At 42.9% G+C, this 27,553-nt stretch overlaps 1 protein-coding gene across 2 annotated transcripts in view; it reads right to left on the reverse strand.

The window, feature by feature from the left end:
• Positions 1 to 4,949: 4,949 nt before the first annotated feature.
• The window catches only part of RSPH3 (radial spoke head 3), a 46,781-nt gene continuing 24,177 nt past the window's right edge, over positions 4,950 to 27,553 (reverse strand). For both annotated transcript variants that reach the window (XM_039911143.1, XM_029058753.1), the window contains exons 6-9: positions 26,979 to 27,141; positions 25,697 to 25,783; positions 22,180 to 22,560; positions 4,950 to 5,246 (exon numbers count right to left, since the gene is read on the reverse strand). In XM_039911143.1, coding sequence (XP_039767077.1) covers positions 22,220 to 22,560; positions 25,697 to 25,783; positions 26,979 to 27,141 — 591 coding nt within the window. In that variant the 3' untranslated portion in view covers positions 4,950 to 5,246; positions 22,180 to 22,219. The remainder of the gene's footprint in view (positions 5,247 to 22,179; positions 22,561 to 25,696; positions 25,784 to 26,978; positions 27,142 to 27,553) is intronic.

Below are 27,553 nucleotides of genomic sequence, written 5' to 3' on the forward strand. Positions count from 1 at the left end.
TTGGGCCAGAGGCAGAGCTCTGGCCATTACCCCTCCCCAAGGAGAGGGGGTGGCTCTTCTGAGCCCCTCCTTCCTCAGATCTTCAAAAATCTGTAATCCAGTTCGGGACCTATGGAATCTCTGCATCTAGGAAAGCAGATTTGTATTTAAATTCAAATCAATAGATTCAACTCCGAGGGAGCGTTCTTTCCCCTGGCTTTCTTCAAAACAAACCCCTGAATCTGGAACGCCTTGATCAAACCTCGATTTTCCAGCCGCAAGGGAGACTACTGAATTGCCAGACGAGTAAATTATCGCTAACCTCCATAGTGGCCTTTCTCATGGTATATCCCACCGCAATTTTCCAACTGCGTAGGGAAGGTTTTCGAGTTGACATCAGTGGAATTGGATTCTTGGGCCAAATCCCAATATGTCGGATTACCTTATCACAAGCAAATCAATGTGAAACACATAAATCTTGGCCTGAATTAGAAATGGAAAAAGCATTCCCATGTTGTATTTACATGTTGAGGTTTTATAGACAAATTTAGCCCTGGGAAAATTTTGTAAATGTACAAACTTTTACTCTAGGAGTTTTCAGTGATGCGGTGGCAAATTTCGTTCTTTTGAATGGCCTGTGAACACGAGGCATGGAAAAACTGATCACAGTGCAGTAGTGTAGCAGATAAACAGTAATTTCAGACCTTTTAAGAGAAATAGATCAAGCCACAATGGGAAATGGGTTCTTTGCAAAGCTGTCATCTGCAAGGAATACCTCCCTAATGCAAACGTTTTCTCCTGTGGGGAGTTTCAGTTCTAAGTGGAACCAGTTCTGCAACATGTTTCATGTATTTCCGAGACAGATTTGAATCAGTCCTCGACTGCCTAGAAACCTGTTGACTTTGTTCGCGCCTTTAACCACCCTTCTCAAGGAGAAGGCTCTGGGAGGGGGCAGTGAACCATGAAATATAAAATGAAGAGGATCTAAAAGGGCAGGGCGGTAAAGTCCTCTAGACTGTAAGCTCATTGTGAGTGGGTAATGTGTCTGTTCACTCATTCATCCAATCATGTTTATCGAGCGCTTACTGTGTGCAGAGTACTGTACTAAGCATTTGGGAGAGTACAATAGAACAATAAACAATTCCCTGAAGGAGCCTATAATCTAGAGGGAGAGATAGACATCAAATAAATAAATGATAGATAGGTACATACGTACTGTGGGGTAGGTAGTGGGGATGGATAAAGGGAGCAAGTCAGGGCGATGCAGAAGGGAGCGGGAGAAGAGGAAAGGAGAGCTTAGTCAGGGAAGGCCTCTTGGAGGAGGTGAGCCATCAATAAGGCCGTGAAGTCGGGGAGGGGCATCATCTGTGAGATTTGAGGTGGGAGGGCATTCCAGACCAGAGGCAGAAGGTGGGTGAGGGGTCGGCGGCAAGATAGACGAGATGGAGGTACAGTAAGAAGGTTGGCATAAGAAGAGTGACGTGTGCGGGCTGGGTTGCAATAGGAGAGTAGCAGGGTGATTAAGTGCTTTAAAGCCAATGGCGAGGAGTTTTTGTTGGATGTGGAGGTGGATGGGCAACCGCTGGAGTTTCTTGAGGAGTGGGGAAACATGTCTTGAACATTTCTGTAGAAAAATGATCTGGGCAGCAGAGTGAATAATAATGATAATGTTGGTATTTGTTAAGCGCTTACTATGTGCAGAGCACTGTTCTAAGCGCTGGGGTAAATACAGGGGAATCAGGTTGTCCGTCATGGGACTCACAGTCTTAATCCTCATTTTACAGATGAGGTAACTGAGACACAGAGAAGTTAAGTGACTTGCCCACAGTCACACAGCTGACAAGTGGCAGAGCTGGGATTCGAACCCATGACCTTTGACTCCCAAGCTCGGGCTCTTTCCACTGAGCCACGCTGCTTTGTGAAGTATGGACTGGAGTGGGAAGAGACAGGAGGCTGGGAGGTCAGCTAGGAGGCTGATGTGGTAATTGAGGTGATAGGATAAGTATGATATTGTTCCTTTGTACTCTCCCAAGCATTTAGTAAAGTGCTCTGCATACAGCAAGTGCTCAAAAAATACTACTGACTGATGACTGACTGCTTCACTTCAATCTCCTCAGAAACATTCACCAATTCATCCTTTCCAAAGCTGCTGAGGCTGCCTTCTAGGTTTGGCAGGTGGGACAGTTGTGAGAGAGTCACCATTTAAAACTGTAAGCTCGTGGTGGGCAGGGAATGTGTCTACCAACTCTGTTATATTATACTCTCCCAAGTGCTTAGTCCAGTGTTCTGCACAAAGTAAGTGCTCAGTCAGTACCACTCATTGATTTTATTGTCCATCTCCACCGCTGGATGATAAACTCCGCGAGGGCACAGATTATATCTACCAGCTCTTGTAGTATACAGTTCCAAGGCACCATTCTGGAGCTGTCATCTGTCTCAGGCAAGGGGCCCTGACCTAAATACCACCGATTGGGTTGATGCAGCTGATTCGTGGGTGGATTCTAGCTCCAAAGGGTCCAAACTCGGCCAGTATCCATGACCAATAGATGGTCCAGATCAATACATTTTTGGATGGAATGTTTCTGCTCAAGCCGCGCATCCAGGAACAACAGCCAAATATCAGCCCTACTTTGTGACCATGGCAGAGGGATGTGTGTGATCTGTTCTTTCTGTTTACCATTTTAACAGTGTATGGACGGCCAAATGCTTCCCTCAGTCTCTTGGGCAGAAGTAGAGCCAGGCCCTTCCTCAGTTTAGTTGAACAGCGTGGCCCAGTGGATCAGTTTCCTTATCTATAAAATGAGGACTAATAATAATAATAATAATGTTGATATTTGTAAAGCACTTACTAAGTGCAGAGCACTGTTCTAAGTGCTGGGGGAGATGCAGAGTAATCAGGTTGTCCCACATGAGGCTCACAGTCTTCATCCCCATTTTACAGATGAGGGAACTGAGGCACAGAGAAGTGAAGTGACTTGCCCACAGTCACACAGCTAAGTGGCAGAGCCGGAATTCGAACCCATGACCTTTGACTCCCAAGCCCGGGCTCTTGCCACTGAGCCACGCTGCTTAGTAACTCTTCTCTTTCCTACTTTAACTGTGAGCACCATTTGGGACAGGTGCTGTGTCCTATCTGATTATCTTGAATCTACTATGGGGCTTGACACATAATAAATGTTTACTAAATGCCGTGATTATTATGTATTATCGATTGATAGTCTTTTCTAAGCTGAGGTTCCTCTACAAGGACCAAATGTTTCATAACTTTTCTCTCGGGTCTTTTCCCAAGAATGCACATGTCCCCAAATGGAGGGAGAGTGATTTAAATTTGGGAGTTTTAGTTTGAGCTGGAATAAGGACCTCAGATTTAGATTCTTATCCTAATCTCTTGGGTGTGCAAAAGCATCTCACACTCATTTCTGGCCCAATCTGCTTCTGGGTCATGATGGAAATGCCACAAAAACAGCCCTTTCAATGGGAATTCATCTGTATTTTCAGATACAGAAAGAATGGGCCTTCTACAAAGAACACTGAGTAAGTACTTGTCTGCTGACTGGCTGAGAGTGAAAGACATTTGAATCACAGTTTCCATGTTGCTGTTGACCGGTATGTGCCAAACCTCATTAAAAACAACTATAATGTTTTTTAGAAAAGGAATATTGGAAAGTAAAAAAGGAGAAGATTGGTGACCACGAATAACTTACAGAGACATGTAAGAGGCACACTGAGATGCGAGAAGAGGTGAACAGAGGGATGGATTATTTTTTCAGTCTGGAGATCAGATTTTAGGGAGTTGTCTTAAATTCAAGATCATCTTGGCTTTGGGGCTTTGAGGTATTGGTTAACATACTATTAAAGCCAAATGCAAATTGGCTAAGTCCCCATCTCTGCCCCTCGGCTGGTTCTAAAAATAATGCATTTGTCTGGCATTAAGCTGACAGTGTCAGGGGAGGTTTCGGTCAAAAAGAAAGAGAAAATGAAACTTGAAGCGACTGTGGGAAAAGCAGAACTCCATGAAAAAGACACTCTGAGGGCAGAGGACTACCTTTTTATCTCCCACGCTCCAACTTATTTAACTTGGATTTATATTTATTTGGAATTGGCTTTGGTTTCAATTTTGTTTAAAATGGCAGATTGCATAGAGCCCAGGCCTGGGAGTCAGAAGGATCTGGGTTCTGGGATTTGTCACTTGCATGTTCTGTGACCTTGGGTGAGTCACTTAACATTTCTATGCCTCAGTTTCTTCATCTGTAAAATGGGGATTGACTGTGAGTCCCATGGGACTCTGTCCATCTGATTTGCTTGTATTCATCCCAGTACTTAGTACAGTGCCTGACACATAGTAAGTGCTTAACAAATGCCACAGATACCACTATCAAATTACCCTGCCTTTTCAGTTTACTGACAGGCGTGGCCTAGTGGAAAGGAAACGGGGCTGGGAGTCAGAAAACCCGGGTTTTCTAATCCCAGCTCTGCCAGTTGTCTGCTCTTTGATCTTCAGCAAATCACTTAACTTTTCTGTGCCTCAGTTTCCTCATCTGTAAAATGGGGATTCAATGCTTGTTCTGCTTCTCTTTTGATCATGAGTCACATGTGTGGACAGGGAATGTGTCCAACCCTATTAACATGGATCTACCAAATGCTCAGAACAATGCTTGACACAGGCACTGAATCAATACCCTAATAATGCTACTAATAAAAAAGATCCAGGCTTGATAATTTTCAGGGTGCATAAAGAAACTGTACTTAGAATGAGCTTTCAGTTGAATCTAATAGCTGCTGGAATCAGAGCTGTGGACAAAGACTTCATTGTGTATTGTGATGTAGATGCCTAAGTGCTTCCCACAAAGGCTTTAATTACCCATATGGTAGATGAAGATTTAAAGTAGTTTCTTGAAATGGGCCATGTTGATGTGTTCTAGGGAAACTGGCCGTCTTGAATTTATCTGTTTGCATCCAGAGACCGAAACCAAAAAGAAAAAGCTTCTCTTATTTAAATGCAGTTCTGTGATACCACGGCTCCAGTTTTTCGTGCTGTCTTACATTAATTTTTACATGGGTAAAAGGGGTGTTATCTTCTTCTGAATCATACATGAAGATGAAAAATTTAATAACCAGATAAATTAGGTGGATCAACACCAAAATATCCATCTTTATACATTGTTGTGTTTTTCTCCTCACGATGAAAAGCTGAATCAAAAATCTCTTTCCAAAAATCTTCTTTCCGCCAAGGACAGTGAATGATCTTCTTGAATAAAATAGGTTCCCTGTGAAGATACATATGTAAAGCAGAATTAAAATATCTTATTTAATGTAGGGTGGTTATCTCACTGAAGCAAATGGCTCCTCTAGACTGTAAACTCATTGTGGGCAGGGAATGTGTCTGTTTATTGTTATATTGTACTCTCCAAGCACTCTGTACAGTGCTCTGCACAGAGTAAGCGCTCTGTAAATATGATTGACTAGCAAAGTGACAAAATAGAATGCTTACAGCAGAGTTTTGGACTGTTCTTTGGTCATCTTTTTTTATGGTATTTGTTAAGCACTGTTCTCAGTGCTAGGGTAGATACAAGACCCTCAGCTTGGACATAGTCCCTGTCCCATAGGGAACTCACAGTCTAAGTAGGAGGGAGTAGGATTTAATCCCCATTTTACAGATGAGGAAACTGAAGCCAAGAGAAATGAAGTATCTTGCCCAAGCTCACAGAGCCGACAGCTGGTGGAGCCGGCATTAGAAACCAGGTCCTCTGATTCCCAGGCCCATGCTCTTTCTACTAGACCATGTTGCTTCTCACACATAAAACCCAGTTTCCAGAATTAGGACACCAGATGAAGGAGTTTCCTGGGAACATACTGGCCACAGTACATTGCACATTATATTGTATACTGTGCTAAGCACTGGGGTACGTACAGACACAGTCCCTGCCCCACCTGGGGCTCAGCATCTAAATAGGAGGGAGAACAAGTATTTAATCCCAATTTCATAATTGGGGAAACAGAAACAGAGAAGTTAAGAGACCTGCCCAAAGTCACTCAGGAGGCAAGTGGCAGATTTGGGTTTAGAACCCAGTTCCTCTGACTCCCTGGCCCATGCTCCTTTCACTAGGTTCCCCTGCTTCTCTAAAAGGTTATTCAGTTTACAATATCAAACTAGTGGAGATAAAAGTCACTTTCTAGTTTCTTATTTTTCAAAAGGAAATCTTTTAAATCGGTTTCCATTTGGCACCATGCCTTCTTGCCCAAAAGAGGTGGCTGTGGAATGAGGAAGTTCTTCAGGAACTAAGTAGGGTGATTTCCTGGGCTTTGGGCTTGCAAGTGTGCGCTACACACTGTGCTCTACACCCAGTGAGCGCTCAGTCAATACAATTGATTGACTTGAATCACTTGCACAAACTCAAATCTGGGAACCTAAACTTTAAACACATTTTGGATAGGGAACGTATCTGCCAACTCTACTGTGTTATACTCTCAAGCACTTAATTCAGTGCTCTGCTCATAGTAAGTGCTTAATAAATACCACTGATGATGACGATGATGATGATGATGATGATGAGCCTGATTTTGAAAGAATTAGAGTTTGCAGACACCTGTTCCCTGGCCTGACTGGTGCTTTTTGGGTTTGGTTTTTTTTTTAATCTCTAGAGGCATTTCTCACATAACTGGTCAGAGCATCTGCAGGCATGGATCCCATCTGATTGTCCCTGGATCCTCCATCCAACATTTTTCTGCCTCACCCCCGCATCCTCTGCCTCCCTCTTCTTCTTTCTGCCTATTTGTCTCAACCCAGGACATTAAACTTCAGCAGCACAGCAAATCTAAGAAAGATCTTACCATTGTCTCTCACAGACTGCTTATTCCATTGAATTGCAAAGGAGCAGGAGCCCCTCTGGAACTTAATTCTACTGTACTGTGCTCTCCCAGGTACTTAGTACAGTGCTTTTCAGCATAGTAAGTGCTCGATTCTTGCAGACAAGTGGCGGAACCGGGATCAGAACCCGGGTCCTTCTGCTTCCCAGCCCCATGGTCTACTGGCTAGGCCATGCTGCTTCTCAGTAACAATTCACCCAATGGTGCAGGCTTGGGCAGGACAGAACAACTGCTTTGTGGATGTTGGTGCACAGCAGATGGTTCTTTTGACCAGCCAGCATTCATAAGAGAGAAAAGAGGCGGCTGATGTGAACAAGAGTTGAGCCCAACAGCCCAGTGGTTCACATACATGCCCTCACCAGCTCTACTTCAGTGTCCTGTTCAGTTGCTGACAGGAGGCTAAAAGCCCCCTTTGGTTTATGTGAGATGGATCACCCCCAGAGTTCTAGATTCCTCAGGAAGCAGCATGGTCTATTCATTTATTCAATATTTACTGAGCCCTTTTGCAAAACACTGTATTAAGTACTTAGGAGAGTACAAGTGGTAAGAACACAGGCCTGGGATCAGAGGACTTGAGTTCTACTCCTGGCTCTGCCATTTGTTAGCTGTGGGACTTAGGGAAAGTCATCTCACTTCTCTGTGCCTCAGTTCCCTACTCTTGACTGTAAGCTCATTGTGAGCAGGGAACATGTCTACCAACTCTGTTATAGTATACTCTCCAAAAAAGTTAGTACAGTGCTCTGCACAGAGTAGGTGCTCAGTAAATACAATTGATTGATCGACTCATCTGTGAAATGGGGATTCACTAACTGTTCTTCCTCTTACTTAGACTGTGAGCCCCATGTGAGACAGGGACTGTGGTCCAGCATGACTAGCCTGTATCTCCCCCAGCACTTAGAACAGAGGCTGGCAGATGATAAGTGCTTAATAAATACCATTAAAAATTATCATTAGAATCAACTCAATGGATCCTTTATGTAACCTGACCTGCCTTTGGTGAAGATCAGGTGACTTGGGGTCCGGGGAGGATTGTGATGATCTAGACCAGGGCTCAATCCCTTTTATGTGCAGAAGAGCTACCCAAATGAAACTCTGGAGCAATGGATGACTAAAGGGCCATACAATTTATGGTCCCTCACATGACATCATATACATCATGTGTTGACATCATTGCAACACATTGTTGCTTCATAGCTATAGCTTTTGCTGCCTCCTGGGATGGGAAATGAAAGGGAATAGGAGAGAGGAGGGAAAATGAGAGAAGGGAGAAAAGAGAGAAGGAAGGGGTGGGGAGGGAAATGGGAGAGGAAGGGGACAGAAGACGGTCTGTGCTGAAAAGCCAGATTTGGATCTGAGCAGTGCCAGTGGTTGATCCTAGAGGCATAGGCTCCTAACTTCTGAGATAGGCATCCCCTGGGGGAGCCTCGATATTTTGGTCAATGGCATCTCCTAGGCTAATCTGGTAGGTGCTCTAAATCAATCAATCAACTGCATTTACTGAGTGCTTACTACGTGAAGAGCACTGTTCGCTTGGCACAGTACAAAACAACAGAATTAGCAGACACGTTCTCTACCCATAACAAGCTTACAGTCTAGAGGGGAATTCATTCATTCATTCAATCATATTTATTGAGCAGTTACTATGTACAGAGCACTTGAGAGAGTACAATACAACAATAGACACATTCCCTGCCCACAATGAGCTTACAGTCTAGAGAGGGGGGAGACAGACATTAATATAAATGACATATGTATATAAGTACTGTGGGGGAATGAAACACTTAGGGTCTAGGGTAACCAAAGGAAAGCTCAGAGCACTGGAAAACTCAAGTAGCATGGCCTTGTGGATAGAGCCCAGGTCTGGGAGTCAGAAGGATCGGGGTTCTAATTTCTTGGGCAAGTCACTTCACTTCTCTGGGCCTCTGTTGCCTCATCTATAAAATGGGGATCAAGACTGTGAGCCCCATGTGAGACACGGACTGTGTCCAACCTGATTAACTTGTATCTAACTCACACTTCGATCAGGGCCTGGCACATAGTAAATGCTGAACAAATGCCATTTAAATAAAATACGTTTGGGAGACAGCCTACCTCCAACTAAAGTTTTCCTTAAAATATATCTGGACCAGTTTCTAGACAATATTCATTTCCAGGCTAATGGCATCTTTTTTTTTTTCTGATGATATCTGTCAATTGCTTACTAGGTATCAAGCAGTATTCTAGGTGCTGCGGTGGATACGAGTTAATCAGGTTGGACATTAATCAGGTTGGATACAGTCCCTCTCCTACATAGGCCTCAAAGTCTAAATAGGAGGGAGAACAGGTATTTAATCACCATTTTGCAGGTGAGGCAACTTAGGCACAGAGAATATACCTGCCCGAGGTCACACAACAATCAATTGGAGGAGACAGGATTTGAACCCAGACCCGCTGAGTCCCAGGCCTGTGCTGTCTCCACCATGCCATGCTGCTTCCCTTATTTTTTCTGTCTTCCCCTTGACAGAATGGAAAAAAAAAGCTCTGAATCCTAGAGCAGATTGTTTATTATGCTTAGAAAATTTCTGGGCTTATATAATAAAACTATTTTTTTATCTGACAAAGTCTTCCATTTAAGATAACACTTGATAAATCAGTTCCTTTCTGTTAGTATCACTTCCTGTAAAATGATCTTATACTTAAAGGACTTTTGTCAGTGGAAATGGGGAAAAAGGCCGTTTGTTTTGGAGAAGTCCAGAAAGGTGATTAAGACAACACATACAGTAATCCTTAATTTGTTGGAGTCGGGTTTCCAGCAAAATTCCTCTGCTCCATTATGCTCTGCATAATTTGTACAACTTCCGGGGTGAAGAAAAGAGTGGAAAAGGGAAGGTCCATTGCTACTATTGTCTACTGAGAAATTCAACAACCCTTTAACGTTGACATTTATGTCACTGTTGTATTGTTTTCAGAGGAGAAAAGTGATTGTGCGGAGAAGGAAAACAAAAGCCAAAGTGTGGCGATTTAGAAAGTTTACCTTTACAGTATTAATGAATGTTTTAAACAGAATGATTTGCGAAAGTGAGCCCCAAGCTAACTTCACTAATTGTGTGAATTGTTCCCCTGGAGAGACTGATGCAGCCTGAGTTAGTTACACTGGCTGGTTCACTAGAAACAATGGATTTTATTAAAGACCTTGGAAAAACAGCCTCATTTGATGCTGGCCACTCCACCTAAGGGAGAAAAAAACCCCTCAAGGTATGAAGGCCAAACTGAGAGGGAATTGTAGGGACAACAGAAAATTGGCAATTCAAATAACAATAATGATGATAATGTTGGTATTTGTTAAGCTCATACTATGTGCCAGGCACTGTACTAATTGCTGGGATGGATACAAGCAAATCAGGTTGCTTGGTATGGGCAGGGAATGTGTCTACTCACTCTGTTGTACTCTCCCAAGTGCTTAGGACAGTACTCTGCATAGAGTAAGTGCTCAATAAATACTATTGATACTATCAATACTATCAATCAATGGTATTTATTGAGTGCTTACTCTATGCAGAACACTGTACTAAGGTGGCTCAGTGGATGGAGAAGCAGCGTGGCTCAGTGGAAAGAGCACGGGCTTGGGAGTCAGAGGTTATGGGTTCAAATCCCTTCTCTGTCACTTCTCAGCTGTGTGACTTTGGGCAAGTCACTTCACTTCTCTGTGCCTCAGTTACCTCATCTGTAAAATGGGAATGAAGACTGTGAACCCTACGTGGGACAACCTGATGACCCTGTATCTCCCCCAGCGCTTAGAACAGTGCTCTGCACATAGTAAGCGCTTAAATACCTATCTGTTGCCGAATTGTACATTCCAAGCTCTTAGTACAGTGCTCTGCATATAGTAAGCGCTCAATAAATACTATTGAATGAATCCTGCATGCTGCACAAAGGGACACTGGGAGCTGGGTACAATAACCATATGGCAGAAGTAGAGGAATATCGGCACCTCAGGCGGCTCTCCTGCCCTTTTTTTCTTGTTAAATGATACTTAAGCATTTCCTTTGTGCCGGGCACTGTACTAAGCACTGGGGCAGATACAAGCTAATCAGTCCATGTCCTATGTGGGCTCTTAGTCTCTATTTTCCAGATGAGGTAACTGAGGCCCAGAGAAGTGAAGTGACTTGCCCAAGGTCACACAGCAGATGAGTGAGAAGCAGCGTGGCCTAGTGCATAGAGCATAGGGCTGGGAGTCAGAAGACCCTGGGTTCTAATCCTAGCTCCGCCACATGTCTGCTGCAGCCTTTTCCACTAGGCCTCTCTCTAGACCAGCAGCCTGAAGGCGGTCTCGATCTGTCCTTGTTCTATGCTTCTAGCAGCCTCAATCCAGCCCTTTGTGGGCTGAAACCAAACGAAAATATTGTTCCATTTATTAATGGCCTCAAACCTATAAGACGTTGGCACCAACAACAAATATTTAATATTCTCTAGACTGTAAACTCATTATGGGCAGGGAACGTGTCTGTTACTTCTGCTGTATTCTCCCAAGAGCTTACTACAGAGCACTGCACACAGTAAGTGCTCAATAAATACCATTGATTGATCTGTTCTGAAGGAGCCATCCAGACAAGTGCTACCATATTGGTAGACTGAAGGTTTCCTTGCCCACTAGTGACTGGTTTTGGTTTCCAGTTTAGCAAATTCACTAAATGAGTAGTCCAGCCCTCTGCATTACTGCGTGGGGGTGGACAGGGGAGTGGGAGGGAAGGTCCCTCTTCCTCTCTGGCAGTTTTGACAAGGGAGTGCAGAGGAGGGGGCTTCCTCTGTGATATTCCGCGGTGGTGTTGGTGGCTGCAGGAAGGTAGAGGCAAAGGAGTAATCAGGGGGAACATCGCTGTAGGGAAAGTATCTTCCAACTCTGTTATATTGTTACGTTGTATTTTCCCAAGCACTTAGTACAGTGTTCTGCATACAGTAAGGACTCAATATATACCACTGCTTGATTAAGTGTTCCAAAGAGAAGCAGCATGACCTAGTGGATAGGGCACAGACCAAGAATCAGAGGACCTGGGTTCTAATCACAGGTCTGCCACTTGTCCGTTGTGTAACCTTGGTTGGGTCTTAACCTTAACTTCCCTGTGCCTCAATTCCTTTATCTGTAAATTGGCGATTAAGATTTGGAGTCCTATGTGGGACATGGACTATGACCAATTTGATCAGTCTGTATCTACCCCAGCACTTAGTACAATGCCTGGAACATAGTGCTTAACAAATATCATGAAAAAGCTCTTAAATATAATAATTGTAATAATAATGATACTACTAATAATACTAATAATAGTACAAAGAGAGGGATTCATCTCTCTTTTCCCCAAAGAACTCTAAAAGAAGCCTCACTAAAGCTTGTTAAAATGACTGTTAAATTCTAACACTATTATTTAGAGGAATAATGTATAAACTAGTTTTACATTCCTTGTGGTTCAGGAAAGATGATTTCTAAGCATTGATGGGGTCTCCCATGAGGAGCCTGAAGGAGGAGGTGGTTTTGAGTTCATAGTGGCTTTCATTTTGATGATTCATAAACAATAATATCTGCTTGGCAAATGTTTCTTTGGTGATATTACTCCTTTCCAGAACTTGTAAGTGGCAGAGATGGCTGTACCAAATCTCATCATCAGAATAACACGGCAACCATCCCGAATATAGGGTATCAAACCCCAGCATGAGTCCAAAATTTAATATACCAATAATGGGTCCAAATCAGGGAATTCATCTTGGAACAAGAAGGCTGATGGTACTCACTCAACAGGTACATAAAAACTGGGCCAAAGGAACCCAAAGAAAAACATCATGGCCTAATGAATTGGACATGGGCCTGGGAGTCAAAAGGACCTGGGTTCTAATGTATGCTGCATGACATCAGGCAGGTCACTTCACTTCTCTGTGCCTCAGTTACCTCATCTGTAAAATGGGGATTAAGGCTGTGAGTCCCATGCGGGGCAGGGACTGTGTCCAAAGTGATAAGGTATATCTACTCCATTGCTTAGAACAGTGCCTCGCACATAGTAAGTGCTTAACAAATACCATAAAAGAAAAGAAACTCCTCTAATTCTTTGGAGAGTGGAGGGAAGGGAAATCCCTGGGAAATCACATTTAGAATGCACTTGAAATGGCCAAAATCCTTCCAGAAAACCCATTCCAAAATACATATTGATTTTACTGATGACTGTGGAGATAGTGGCAAATTTGTTGCACCAATATGCAAAAGTGACTTAAGTTAGCTTGGCAGAATTAGGATGGATCTGTACCATTTAAATCTATTTGGGCAGTGAAAATATTAAGAAAAGCATAACAAAATTGTTTCCAGGTTTTACCTAATTTTTTAAAAAAAGTCCAAATTTGGATAATAGAAATTGGCTAAATCGGGTAAAATCCCCCAAATCATAAACAACCGTAGAATTACTTTGGACCTGCTTTGGCTCAGAACCCAACCCTTGGGGCTGCTGGCCAGCTTTCTGGGAACCTGAGGATTTCTTTGTTTGTCATTCATTCATTCAATCATATTTAATAAGCGCTTACTGTGTGCGGAACACTGTACTAAGCACTTGGGAGAGTGCAACAGAACTGTAAAGAGACACATTCCCTGGCCACAGTGAACTTACAGTCTGTATCTGATATTGTTGTATTTTCCTGAGCGCTTAGTACAGTGTTCTACACATAGTAAGTGTGCCATAAATATAATGATAGAGTCACATCAATCCATTACTCCATCCCAGTAACTCAGAAATTCCTGGTGTGCAGCTCAATGGTGACTGTGAGATTGCTTTGTTTCCCTATTAGCTTGTTTAAGAAAACGTGCCAAATTTAAAATTCAAATTAGGTCAGCTAGAAGGAAGAATGTCCTACCAGGAAAGTTGCAGGACATGGGTTCCTCTGTGACCTTGGGCAAGTCACTTAACTTTTCTGTGCTCCTTTACCTCATCTGTAAAATGGGGATTGAGACTGGGAGCCGTACGTGGGACAGGGACTGTGTCTAACCCGATTATCTTGTATCTACCTCTGCCCTTAGTACAGTGCCTGGTGCATAGTAAGCGCTTAACAAATTCCACAATTTTTTTTCATCATCATCATTCATATGGACTCTACGTGCCAGGCAGTTACTGTACTGAGAGCCTAATGTGTGCTGAACACTGGCCTAATGAGTGCTGAATGCCGACGAATGGCATGACTGGAAATCAATGCCTACTGGAGGAAGTGGGAAGTGGGAAGTGGGAAGCAGCGTGGCTCAGTGGAAAGAGCCTGGGCTTCGGAGTCAGAGGTCATGAGTTCGACTCCCGGCTCTGCCACTTGCCAGCTGTGTGACTGTGGGCAAGTCACTTCACTTCTCTGTGCCTCAGTTACCTCATCTGTAAATTGGGGATTAACTGTGAGCCTCACGTGGGACAACCTAATGACGTATCTACCCCAGTGCTTAGAACAGTGCTCGGCACATAGTAAGCACTTAACAAATACCAACATTATTAAGTGGCTTTTTAGGAGGGCTTCGGAGGTGGGTGTAAGCTCCTTGAGGGTAGAAATTCTGTATTCTCCTCTCCCAAATGCTAATACAGTGCTGTGCACACAGTAAGCACTCAATAAATATCAATCAATGATCCACCAATGGTATTTATTGAATGCTTACTATGTGCAGAACACTTAGTAAGTGGTTGGAAAACTATAATAAAATAGAGTTGCTTTAGACTAACCCTACTCAAAAGGAGCTTACAGATAGGGGAAATTACAGTTAAGGGAAATAATAAACAGATGTACACATAAGATTTACTGGGCTAGGGTATCAAAATGATTAAGTGCTTATCATTGATGGATGGACTGATTGCTTGATTAGGAGAAATATGGTTCTGATGTAGCTCGGGGGGAGGGAAAGGTGTGAGGGACGGGTCAGAGATGGGAGAATCGACAACAATGGACAGTTAGGAAGGTTCTTGGCTGGGGCAGAGAGCACAATCTGAGGAACGAGGGAAGAAGAGAGCAGATGGGTAAATTAACCCCATCCCTCACGCCCCCAAGAACCCAGAGAAGTGTGGAGTTCTGTTCTTGAAACCAATGGTTAGGCCAAAGGCCAGCCTATGGTTAGGCCAATGGCTCGGAGTTTCCTTATTCCTGAAAAGAAATGGTGGGTCATGGCAGATTTTTGAGGATGGAAGTGCTGAGCCTTGAACGATTTTTAAAATCTCTAAAATTTGGATAGATTTTCAATTGTTAAACATGCTTTGGTTGTGGGACAGGTTGAAGGCAGAGCGACAGTTCAGATGATATCTCAAGTTTTCTTTCGTTCCTCTGATACCTCAAACTACCAGTCTTTTAGTTTTAGAACGTTTAACAGTGATTATTTACCTTCCAGAGCTACACTGACATCTTGTGGTAAAAAGGATACCACCGATTTAAATTTATAAAGAAACATGTATCAGAGATATCAATTTCAAGTTCAATGATATGAGTACCCTTACATTAAGGTCATGATCTTCAATTGTTATTCATAATAATAATAATGATGATGGTATTTGTTAAGCTGTTACTATGTACCAGGCACTGTACTAAGTGCTGGGGTGGATCCAAGCTAATTGAATTGGACCCAGTCCCTGTCCCATGTGGGGCTCACAGACTCAATCCCCATTTTAAACTGAGGCACAGAGAAGTGAAGTGACTTGTCCAAGGTCAAACAGCAGACACGTGGCGGTGCAGAATTAGAACCCATGACCTTCTGACTCACAGGCCCGTCCTCTATCCACTATGCCATGCCATTTATCTGATTACCCATGACTGTCTTGTAAGACATTTGTGGCAAAACTAATTTTTTTCCTTTTTGTAACTTAGCAGATAGGTGTTCTGGGGACATTTCTTGAAATATATGGCTCCGTCTCTGGACTACTGCGTGACCTTGGGGAAGTACCTTAACTTCTCTGTGCCTTGGTTGCCCCATCTGTAAAATGGGGATTAAGACCGTGAGTCCCATGTGGGACAGCCAACTTGATTAGCTTGTACCTGCCCAGCACTCGGTACAGAGCCAGGCATATAGTAACTGCTTAACAAGTACCATAAGAAAATACAAATTAAGCATGAGTCTACAATACTGCATAAAATCTTTTGGAAGGTAATAAACAGGTTGCATATGGTTGTGGGTGGAATTGTGTTAATAAGGGAACTGTTCCATCCTGTTCATCATTGTTGCCACTTTTGTTTTAAAACAAGATGCCTGGAGTGGCAACATGCCAGAAGGCCATCTGCTACAAAAATTCATTAAGGAAACACTTTCATAGTGTAACTCTGTACCCCCAGTCCAAAACGACTATTCTTCCAATAGAGCTATCTTAGACCATAAAGAATTTATGAACTGTGTGAAATTTAAGAAGTAGAAAGAAAAATATAGCTTTGCTACTTTAGATGCAGTCAGCATCCTACACTAGGAATGCTTGTAAAAACCAGCGGGATTTCTTATTAAAGGAAAACGATTTGGATGTTTGATAGCCTAGTCAAATCATATGACTGGACATCAAGGAGGGTGACTATCAAAAAAGTCCTCCAGGCATCTGCTGTGGGCAGGGAATGTGTCTACCAGCACTGTTATATTGCACTCTCCCAAGTGCTTAGTACAGCGCTGTCCACACAGTAAGTGCTCAATAAATATGACTGATTGATTGATTGATCCTTCTGCCTCTGTCAGAGACGTAACCTACTGGACGGAATATTAACCGAACCCATCACTGGCACTGATTATGGCCTTAATGTCCTTTTTGATTTAGAGTTGAGAACAAGTATGAAGCCAAAATAGGAGAAGCAGCATGGCCTAGTGGATAGAGTACAGGCCTGGGAGTCAGAAGGACCTGGGTTCAAGTGCTTAGTGCAGTGCTTTGCACACAATGAGCGCTCAATATATACAATTAAATGAATGAATCCCAGCTCCTCTGCTTGTCTGCTGTGTGAGACCTTGGGGAAGTCACTTCATTTCTCTGTGCCTCAGTTACCTCATCTGTAAAATGGGGATTAAGACTGTGAGCCCTATGTGGAACAGGGATTCTGTCCAACCCAATTATCTTTTATCTACCCCAGCACTTAGAACAGTACCTGGAGCATTGTAAGAGCTTAACAAATATAGTAATAATAATAACAATAATAATACTAATAATGATAATGATATTAATAATAATTGTGGTGTTTGCAAGCCCTGTAAAATATAAGATAATCAGGATAGACGCAATCCCTGTACCACATAGGACTCACAGTCTTAGGGTGAGGGAGAACCGGGATTTAATTCCTATTTGACCTTCGCATGAAACAAAAACTCCTCACTCTTGGCTTCAAAGCTCTCCATCACCTTGCCCCCTCCTACCTCACCTCCCTTCTCTCCTTCTACTGCCCACCCCATACACTCCGCTCCTCTGCCGCTCACCTCCTCATGGTCCCTTGTTCGTGCCTGTCGACCCTTGGCCCACGTCCTACCGCTGTCTTGGAATGCCCTCCCTCCTCACATCTGCCAAACTAACTCTCTTCCCCTCTTCAAAGCCCTACTGAAAGCTCACCTCCTCCAGGAGGCCTTCCCAGGCTGAGCCCTCCCTTTCCCTCTGCCCCTCCCCCCTCCCCTTCCCTCTGCCCCTCCCCATTCCCCCTACTTCCTTCCTCTGCTCTTCCCCCTTCCCCTCCCCACAGCACTGTGCATATTTGTATATATAATTTATTACTTTATTTTGTTAATGATGTATATATATATATCTATGGTTCTATTTATATGGTTCTATTTATTCTATTTATTAAGAGAAGCAGTGTGGCTCAGTGGAAAGAGCACGGGCTTTGGAGTCAGAGATCATGAGTTCGAATCCCGGCTCGGCCACTTGCCAGCTGTGTGACTGTGGGCGAGTCACTTCACTTCTCGGTGCCTCAGTTACCTCATCTGTAAAATGGGGATGAAGACTGTGAGCCCCACGTGGGACAACCTGATTCCCCTCTGTCTACCCCAGCGCTTAGAACAGTGCTCGGCACATAGTAAGCGCTTAACAAATACCGACATTATTATTATTTATCTTGATGATATTTACACCAGACTACTTGTTTTGTTTGTTTTGTTCTGTTTAGCTTTGCTATCTGTCTCTCCAGTTTAGACTCTGAGCCCGTTATTGGACAGGGATTGTCTCTATCTGTTGCCGAATTGTATATTCCAAGTGCTTAGTACAGTGCTCTGCACATAGTAAGCGCTCAATAAATACGATTGAATGAATTCGACAGATGAAGAAACTAAGGCACAGAGAAGTGAAGTGACTTGCCCAAGATCCCAGAGCAGGCAAGTGGTGGAGCTGGAATTAGAATGCAGATCCTCTAATTCCCAGGTCCATGTTCTTTCCACTAGGCCACATTGTTCTCCTTCTTGGGGGTTTTCTCTAAATTCCAAGGAGCGTTTGATTCTGCTTCAGGCTTGGCAGTTCACTTTATGGACGACCATGCTGGAGCCCCAGTTTGGTGCATAGAAGAGCTGTTCATCTGTTGGGCCCACCAAGCATTGTTATTACCTTGCATTTACCCCATTGCTCAGTACAATGTTTGGCACACAGTAAGTGCTTAACAAAAACCACAGTTAAAAACTAGTTACAAGGACTTTACAGTCTAAAGGGGGCAACAGATAGGGGAAATATAAGTTACAGATAGCAGAAATAGTAGTAGTAACTCATAGTAAGCCTTTAACAAATACCACAATTATTATTATTAATAATTAGCACAGCAAAAGAGCACAGGACTGAAAGTCAGGAGATGCAAGTTCCATTCCCAGGTTTGCTACCCACCTGCTGTGGGAGACCTTGGACCAACTTTTTCATGCCTTAGTATTCTCCCCTATAAATAGGGTTCTCCCTCACCCTTAAACTGCATGGCCTGCATGGACAGGGACTGTGTCTGATCTGATAATCTGATGTCAATTCCAGCATTTACCTCAATGTGTAATACCCAATAAAAGCTTAATATGATATCATTATTATCAGTTGATTTTGTAAATTTGAGATCAGTAATAGCACCTTAATATAAAAATACAATGCCAGTGATTTTTTTTCCATGTAAAACAATTCACACATGCTTACCCTATGTTATATAAATTCTCTGGAGGCTAAACCATTTTAAGACTTCATTTGTCTCCTAACTGTCCACCTGAATAATGAATAGTTAATTAACAAGTTCTGCAAGAGCCCAGTTGCAGTTTCTCAGAGGGCAACTTCTGGAAGCAAACTCTTCCGAGAATTTAAGAACAGTCAGGGAAATCACGCTAAACTCCCTGGATTCACATAGCCGAGCTTTCCTTCCTTCTCTGTTCTCTTCCATCCCCGCACTTTCCTAATGGCCAATATTTTTTTCTCACAGAAGTCCTTCATGGAACAGATGGTTTAGTCATTTAACTGCCTGGAGGTCTCTTCTGACTCAGAGATTCACTAATTTTAGGCTCCCTAACCCCTGATCTAGTCATTTGTATACGGAAGTAAATGCTTTCCTCCTGCTTCCAAGCCATCCATATCTGGAGGACTCTTTATCCCTGATCTCTATGTCCCAAACAAAACTCCTCATTTTACCTCTCAAATCCTCTCCTTCACCTAACTTTCGCCTGACAGTTGGAAACACCCTCTTCCCCATCTTTCCAACCCCTATCCTCAGCATTATCCTTGACTCCTCCCTCTCTTTCAATCCCCATAGTCACCAAATCCTGTTGGATTTGAAGAGAGGGAATTCCAGGCCAGGGACAGAATCTGCTCCATCCTCTTCCTCCCAAAAGCCAGAATGCTGGTCCAGGCACATGTCATATCCTGACCTCCCTATCTGCAGTTTCTTTCCTCTTCAGTCCATTCTTCACTCCGCTGCCCAGATCACTTTCCCAAAATTTTGTGCTGCGCATGACTGTAGATTGTAAGCTTCTTCTGGGCAGGAATCGTGTCTCCCTACTCTGTTATATTGAAATTTCCCAAGTGCTTAGTACTTCACAGTAACTGCCCAATAAATGCCATTGATTGACTCTCCCACCTTTAAGTACTTAGAGCACAGGCCTGGGAGTCAGAAGGTCATGGGTTCCTATCCCAGCTCCGCCACTTGTCTGCTGTGTGACCTTGGGCAAGTCACTTCATTTCTCTGTGCCTCAGTTACCTCATCTGTAAAATGGGAATTAAGACTGTGAGCCCTTCATAAGACAGGGACTGTGTCCAACACGATTTGCTTGTCCCCACCCCAGTGCTTATTACAGTGCCTGACACATAGTAAGCACTTAACAAATACTGCGATTATTATTATTATTATTCAAATGGTTTCCCATTCCTCCTCATCCAGCAGAAAATCCTGACCATCAGCTTCAAAGGTAGTCAACCATTTTTCTTCTCCCATTACACCCCAAATCACATTCTTCATTCCTCTCAAGCTACCCTACTCACTGAGCCCCCACTCTCACCTCTCCCGCTACTATCCTCTTGCTCACACCCTTCCTACCAGCCCAGAACACCTTCCTAAATCAGACAGAACACTGCTCTCCCTATCTTCCACACTGCTCTGAAATCACATCTCCAGAAGTCCTTCCCTTAGTAATTTCTTATCTCCTCACTTTATGTTCCTCCACCTTACTTTCACTTCAGCATTTCTGGGATTGTCTCTGTTACTGAATTGTACTTTCCAGGCACTTAGTATAGTGCTCTGCACACAGTAAGCACTCAATAAATATGATTGAATAAATTAATGAATGTACCACCTAAGCACCTGGCTACTCATTTAGCCTCTAGGACTTATGTACATATCTTTATTCTTGGTTACTTCTGCCTCTCTGCATGTTATTTTACTGTCTGTTTCCCTTGCAAAATCGTTAGATCCTTGAGGGCAGGGGTCATATCTTCCATTCCTATTCTCTTTCCCAAGTGCTCAGCACACAGCACGCTTTTGACTGACAATCCTGTGCAACAACTGTAAGGCCATTAAGACACACTTCACTCTGAAGAATTTTCCATGCTTTGGAGCTTGTCATGCGATCCTGTGTAATGAATTTTCCATTCCTTGCTAATAATAATAATTATTAGTAAGTGCTTAACAAATACTATATTATTATTATTATTGTTATAGCATTTGTTAAGCACTTACTATGTGCCAAGCACTGTTCTAATGGGAACATAGCCATGATGTATCCCTGACTTCTACTTGTTCTACAGTATCACTGAGTAGATTGAACCCATGTGATACTTACTATCAATCAATAGTATTTCTTGGGCAGTCTAATGCCAACCTACTCACTGTAAGTCAATCTCATCTATCTTGCCAACAACCTCTCGCCCACATCCTGCTGCTGGCCTGGAATGCCCTCTCTTTTCAAATCCAATGGATGATCACTCTCCCCATCTCCAAAGCCTTACTGAAGGCACATCTCCTCCCAGAGGCCTTCACTGACAAGGCTCTCATTTCATCTTCTCCCACACCTGCCTCCTTGCACTTGAATTGGCACCCTGTATTCACCGATCCCTCAGCCCCTACAGAACTTATGCACATCTGTAAGTTATTTATTTTTATTAATGGCTGTCTCTCCCTCTAGACTGCAAGCTCATCGTGGGTAGGGAACCCTTCTACCAACTCTCTTATACTGTACTCTCTATCAAGCACTTAGTACATTGCTCCGCACACAGTAAGCCGCTCAATAAATATCACTGATTGATTGAGCACTGAACGAATTACTTGGGAGAAAAAAATACAACAGAGTTGGTAGACACATTCCCTGCCCATCAGGATCTTACATATGGATGAGAAAGGATAGTTTTTGACTGGTTATCTTGGGGTAGAACAGCTTTGTGGTGGGCGGACCAAATGGCAGCTAAGGCCTGGAGAGTCACAGGATCTCACAAATTCTTCCCTAGAGTCACAATATTTAATTTTGAAAGGAGAATGCTGTATTCAAGATGAAGTACTTTAGGTCAGGAGCCACAGTATTCTTCAAAATGCATGTAGAGAAAGTCAGTCAGTCAATTGCATTTACTGAGCACTTATTATATGCAGAGCACTGTACTAAATGCTTGGAAGAGTACAATACAGCAGAATTGGTAGAAACATTCCTTGCCTACAACGAGCTCACCATCTATCAGGGCAAATCATGATCTGGAAAAATTGTAGGCAACTGCTTTGTGACTTTTAGTCAAGAAAAATTCAGAAGCTCCTGTCCTTGAATTAACCTGAAGAATTCTCTTTTGGAGAGAAATTCAGCTGGCAGCATTCACATCTCAATTATAAAATTATATTTCATAAACAAGTATTCAGTAAAAGTAGAGGTGAAGATCGCTCAGCATTTTGGAATACTGTTTCCATTGCCTAGGTTCTTTTCATTACCTGATTTTTCAGTTGTGGGCTTTAACTGTCATTTTTTTTTTCAAAACTCCTGAGGTTCTTTCTGATCTTCCGATTCTTCTTTCTCTAGAGATTCACTCTTCTCTGCTAATCCACTCTGGTCTTGGGATTCCTCTTTCTCTAAGGACTTGGTTGATCCCACCGCCTCCTGAGATTCTTTCTGCTTGAGGGACTCCTCCTTGTCTATGAATGGCAACTTTTCCAGAGATCCTTTATCCTCTTCTGATTCTTTTATGTCCTCAGAATACTCCCCTTCTGAAGTTTTCTTCAGAGAGTCCTCCCCTTCTTGGGATACTGTTGATTCTTGTAATCTCCCATTTTCAAACATGTTTAATCTCTTTTCGACCACCTCACAAATCAACACTGAAATGAGAAAAAGACTCAATTTAGTTACTTTAAAGCAAAAAAGCTATGGACAGAAGGGGGGTTGCCAACTCTGTTGTATTGGACACTCCCAAGCACTTATTACAGTGTTCTGCACAAAGTAAGCACTCAATAAATATCATTGATTATTTTTTTTTTGCTTTTCACAGAGCATCAGCTGATTTAAAGATTTGTTTGATATATTTTAAACTTCAGAATCAATGAACTGGATCGCTTCGTTTCCTCCAGTGAGTTCTTTTAATTGCCATTTTTCAAAAGATATAAACATATCAGATCAGAAAGAAAGTTAATCCGCAAGTTAATCCCTTTAGATAACCCAATCATGAAGCATTTACTTGCAAACATTTTCTTCCAAAGTTCTCTAGAGATATACATTTGCTCCTGAAAAATCCAATGCTGTCATTTCATATCCCACTATAATTTATATAATTTCAATGGTGCAAGTTGATGGAGTGCTTTAAAGCCAATGGTGAGAAGTTTTTGTTGGATATGGAGGTGGATGGGCAACCACTGGAGATTTTTGAGGAGGGGAGTGATGTCCTGAAAGATTTTGCAGAAAGATGATCTGGGCAGCAGCGTGAAGTATGGACTGGAGTGGGGAGAGACAGGAGGTTGATGCAGTAAGTGCCAGCAGCTTGGATGGAGAGGAAAGGACATATTTTAGGTATGTTGTGAAGGTGGGATCAAACAGGATCTAATGATGGATTGAATACATGGATTGAATGAGAGAGAGGAGTCAAGGATAACACCAAGGTTATGGACCTGTGAGATGAGAAGGATGGTTGGTACCCTCTGCAGTGATGGGAAAGTCAGGGAGCAGACAGGGTTTGGGTAGGAAGATAAGGAGCTCTGTTTTGGTCATGTTAAGTTTGAAATGATGAGAGGACATCCAAGTAGAGACAACCTGATTACCCTGTATCTCCCCCAGCGCTTAGAACAGTGCTCTGCACATAGTAAGCGCTTAACAAATACCAACATTATTATTATTATTACATGTTGGGGGTTCTGACTTGTGGTTTTAGACCTTCTGAAGGCAGGTAAGCATGAGGTAAGCAGTTCAAATACATCATTCCAACAGAGGGCCTATTGCCTCTGCAACTTACCACCCATCTCTACAATCCTGGTTGTTCCTGGTATATACTGATTTTGTTCCTTTCAATGGAAAAACAGATTAAAGCTATTGCAAACGAAACTGGTACTGACTCAAATAATGGCATTTATTGAGTGTTTACTGTTTGCAGAGCACTGTACTAAGCACTTGGGAGAGTACAAGTTGTATAACAGAGTTAGTAGACATGTTTTCTGCCCACATTGACACCCAGCCTAGAAGGGGAGAAAGACAATACATAATTAAAAGATCTGTACATAAGTACTGTAGGACTGAGGGTGGGGAAAATACCAACTGCCCATAGGTCACAGATCTAAGTGCATAGATGATGTACAAGGGAGAGGGAGCCGGGGAAAAGAGGTTTTCATCAGGGAAAGCCTCTTGTAGATGTGACCTTAAAACTCTGAGCCCCTTATCTTCCCTCCCAAACCCTGTCCTCTTCCTGACTTCCCCATCACTGTGGATGACACTACCATCCTTCCCATCTCACATGCCCGCAACCTTGGTGTCGTCCTTGACTCAGCTCTCTCATTTCACCCCACATATCCAATCCATCACCAACACCTGCCGGTCTCACCTTCACAATATCGCCAAGATCTACTCTTTCCTCTCCATCCAAATTGCTACGTGCTGGTACAAGCTCTCATAATATTCCAACTGGATTATTGCATCAGTCTCCTCTCTGATCTCCCATCCTCCTGTCTCTCCCCACTCCAGTCTATTGTTCATTCTGCTGCCCGGATCATCTTCCTACAGAAATGCTCTGGGCGTGTCACTCCCCTCCTGAAAAACCTCCAGTGGTTGCCTAGCAACCTCTGCATGAAACAAAAACTCCTCACTCTAGGCTTCAAGGCTCTCCATCACCTTGCCCCCTCCTACCTCACCTCCCTTCTCTCTTTCTACTGCCCACCCCGTACGCTCCACTCCTCTGCCGCTCACCTCCTCACTGTCCTCCGTTCACGCCTATCCCACCCTCGACCCCTGGCCCACGTCCTACCGCTGCCCTGGAATGACCTCCCTTCCTCACATCTGCCAAACTAACTCTCTTCCCCTCTTCAAAGCCCTACTGAGAGCTCACCTCCTCCAGGAGGCCTTCCCAGACTGAGCCCCCCTTTCCCTCTGCTCCTCCTCCCCTTCCCATTTCCCCTTCTCCTGCCCTCTGCTCTTCCCCCTTCCCCTCAGCACTGTGCCCATTTGTATATATTATTTATTACCCTATTTATTTTGTTAATGGGGTGTATATCTCCATGATTCTACTTCTCTTGATGGTGTTGTCTTGTTTTGTTTTGTTCTGTTTTGCTTTGCTTCTCCCCTGTTTAGACTGTGAGCCCGTCATTGGGCAGGGATTGTCTCTATGTGTTGCCGAATTGTACATTCCAAGTGCTTAGTACAGTGCTCTACACATAGTAAGCGCTCAATAAATACTATCAAATGAATGAATGAAAAAGGTGAAACCTAGAGAAATCCGATCAGCTCCCCCATACCCCACTTTTTTTCTCTTCTGGCTGTCTTTCTATATAATACTAATAATGGTATTTGTTAAGCACTTATTATGTGCCAGGCACTGTACTAAGTGCTGGGGTGGATACCAGCAAATCAGGTTGGACACAGTCCATGTCCTACTTGGGGCTCACAGTCCTAATCCCCTTTTTACAGATGAGGTAACTGAGGCAGAGGGAAGTTAAGTGACTTGCCCAAGGTCACACAGCAGACAAGTGGCGGAGCCGGGATTAGAACCCCTGACCTTCTGACTCCCAGGTCCGTGCTCTATCCACTATGCCATATTGCTATGATCAATGCAGAGGGACAATTCAGACCAGTACTGAAGTGGGGACAGTCTGTTTACCTTGAATGGCTGAAAGTTATTTCAAAATAGATGGGATATGGAGGTATTTAATGATATAACTCTAGAGTTTCCTTTTTGTTTTTTATGTACCTTTAGAACTCTGCCCTGAATAAAATTATGTATTTTATTTAATTTAAAGGGATGAAAAAAACCCAGCTTACTGTCAAGTACTGTTCTTCCCACCATGTGGTACTCCATGGTTTTTTCGACTTCATTCATCAACCACGGAAGGAATCCTGCTTCAATATCTGCATGAAAAATGGTAAGAATAAACAACAACAAATGCTACTAAATCGGGCATGGAAGGTGGGAACGGCTGTGACGACTATCTTCCTATATCAATCAATCAACTGTATTTATTAAGCATAATCAGTCAATTGTATTTATTGAGTGTATCAGTGGAATGGAAGCCCTGGACTCATTATAGAAGACACATCCAACTCCTGGATTGGTTTCGTCAGCTCACTCGCTATGACCTGACTCACTCATTCATTCGTATTTATTGAGTGCTTACTGTGTGCGGACCACTGTACTAAGCACTTGGTAAAGTACAATACAGTAATAAAGAGAGACAATCCCTGCCCACAACGAGCTCACAGTCTAACAAGGCTTTACTCTCCCCAGGATCTGAGCCATCCAAAATAATTCAAAAAGAAAAAAAAGGCATAATGTGTTATGACTTAGATCAGGTCATAAATACTGGTTTTTCCTGGGTTGCTTCTGACTGTACAATGTAATTTCCTAGTAGGCAGACCATTAATTTTAGCATAAATCAAATTGAGTTATCCTTGACAGTAGATATTCATCACCATCATCATCACCACCGCCGCTAAGTATTCTTTGAGTAGCCACGTGATATGGTGCATCTAGTGAATATGCATTAGGCAGGAATGACTAGATTTTTCCCTTTTAATTGAATAAGTGCATAAATCCGTGATAACTTTAATATCAGATCCTCTTTTTTGAAGACAAAGGGAGCAAATGGCCGGAAAATGCCATCTTCAGAAGATGGCAAATGGTCCCCCTAGACTGTAAACTCCCTGTGGGCAGGGGACGTGTCTACCAACTCTCAAATACTGTTCTCACCCAGGCACTTAGTTCAGTGCTCTGAACACAATAAGCAGTCGATAAATATGACCGATTGATTGAATTTTATATTGCATTGTATATTTCCAGGCACACAGTAAGTTCTGTATCCAGAAGGCACTCAATAAACACTGCCAGTGGTAATGAGATGTGAAGGATCAAAATAGAATTTTGTATTTACATGGAACTTTCATTCCAAAGAGATCATAGGAAAATCAATATCATTTGAAATTAAAAATCATCTAAAGACTTCAGTGATTTCATTTGTAAAAACTGCTACGTATGGAACCCGATGACATTACTGTCAATGAGAAAAAAGCTTTTTTAGTATTATAGAATCTGATTACCAAGACCAACCTCTTTCCACAGGATCGTAAAAATAGCCACTGTCCCTGAGATTGCCAAAGACCGATGGCAGGAGGTCAGCCAGGTATCGCTGAGCGAAAGCTCGAGCGGCGATTTTTTCCGAAGTTTCATTCTGTTTGTTCATCACCTCCATCTGCTGATTTTTGCGACGCTCCTGCCGAGAGAGACACATAATGGTCATGGATTCTGCTCCTTTAACCATGCCTTCCTTCTCTCTAGGCAAAACAGGGGGCAAAGAAGGGGGTTACCTGATCTCCCTCCTACATAGACTGTGAGCCCCATGTGGGACAGGGACTGTGTTTGACCTGATAAAATTGTACTGACCCCAGGGCTTAGAACAGTGTTTGACACAGAGTAAGTGCTTAACACATGCCATTAAAAAAAAAAAGGGAATGAATAAAGTGACTGTCACCTGTCTGTGTATAGATAGTGCCATGGCTTGCTTGTGATTTTTGTGTGTGTGGTATTACTGTTCAGTCATTGGTCATCAGTGCTGGATTGCTATTTATTTTGGATGGAAAGAATCTTTCGAGTTTTATTCATTTTATCAGCTCTATCAGCTACAC

This window comes from Ornithorhynchus anatinus, chromosome 2 (genome assembly GCF_004115215.2).
Source record: "Ornithorhynchus anatinus isolate Pmale09 chromosome 2, mOrnAna1.pri.v4, whole genome shotgun sequence".
Classification (NCBI taxonomy): Eukaryota; Metazoa; Chordata; class Mammalia; order Monotremata; family Ornithorhynchidae; genus Ornithorhynchus; species Ornithorhynchus anatinus.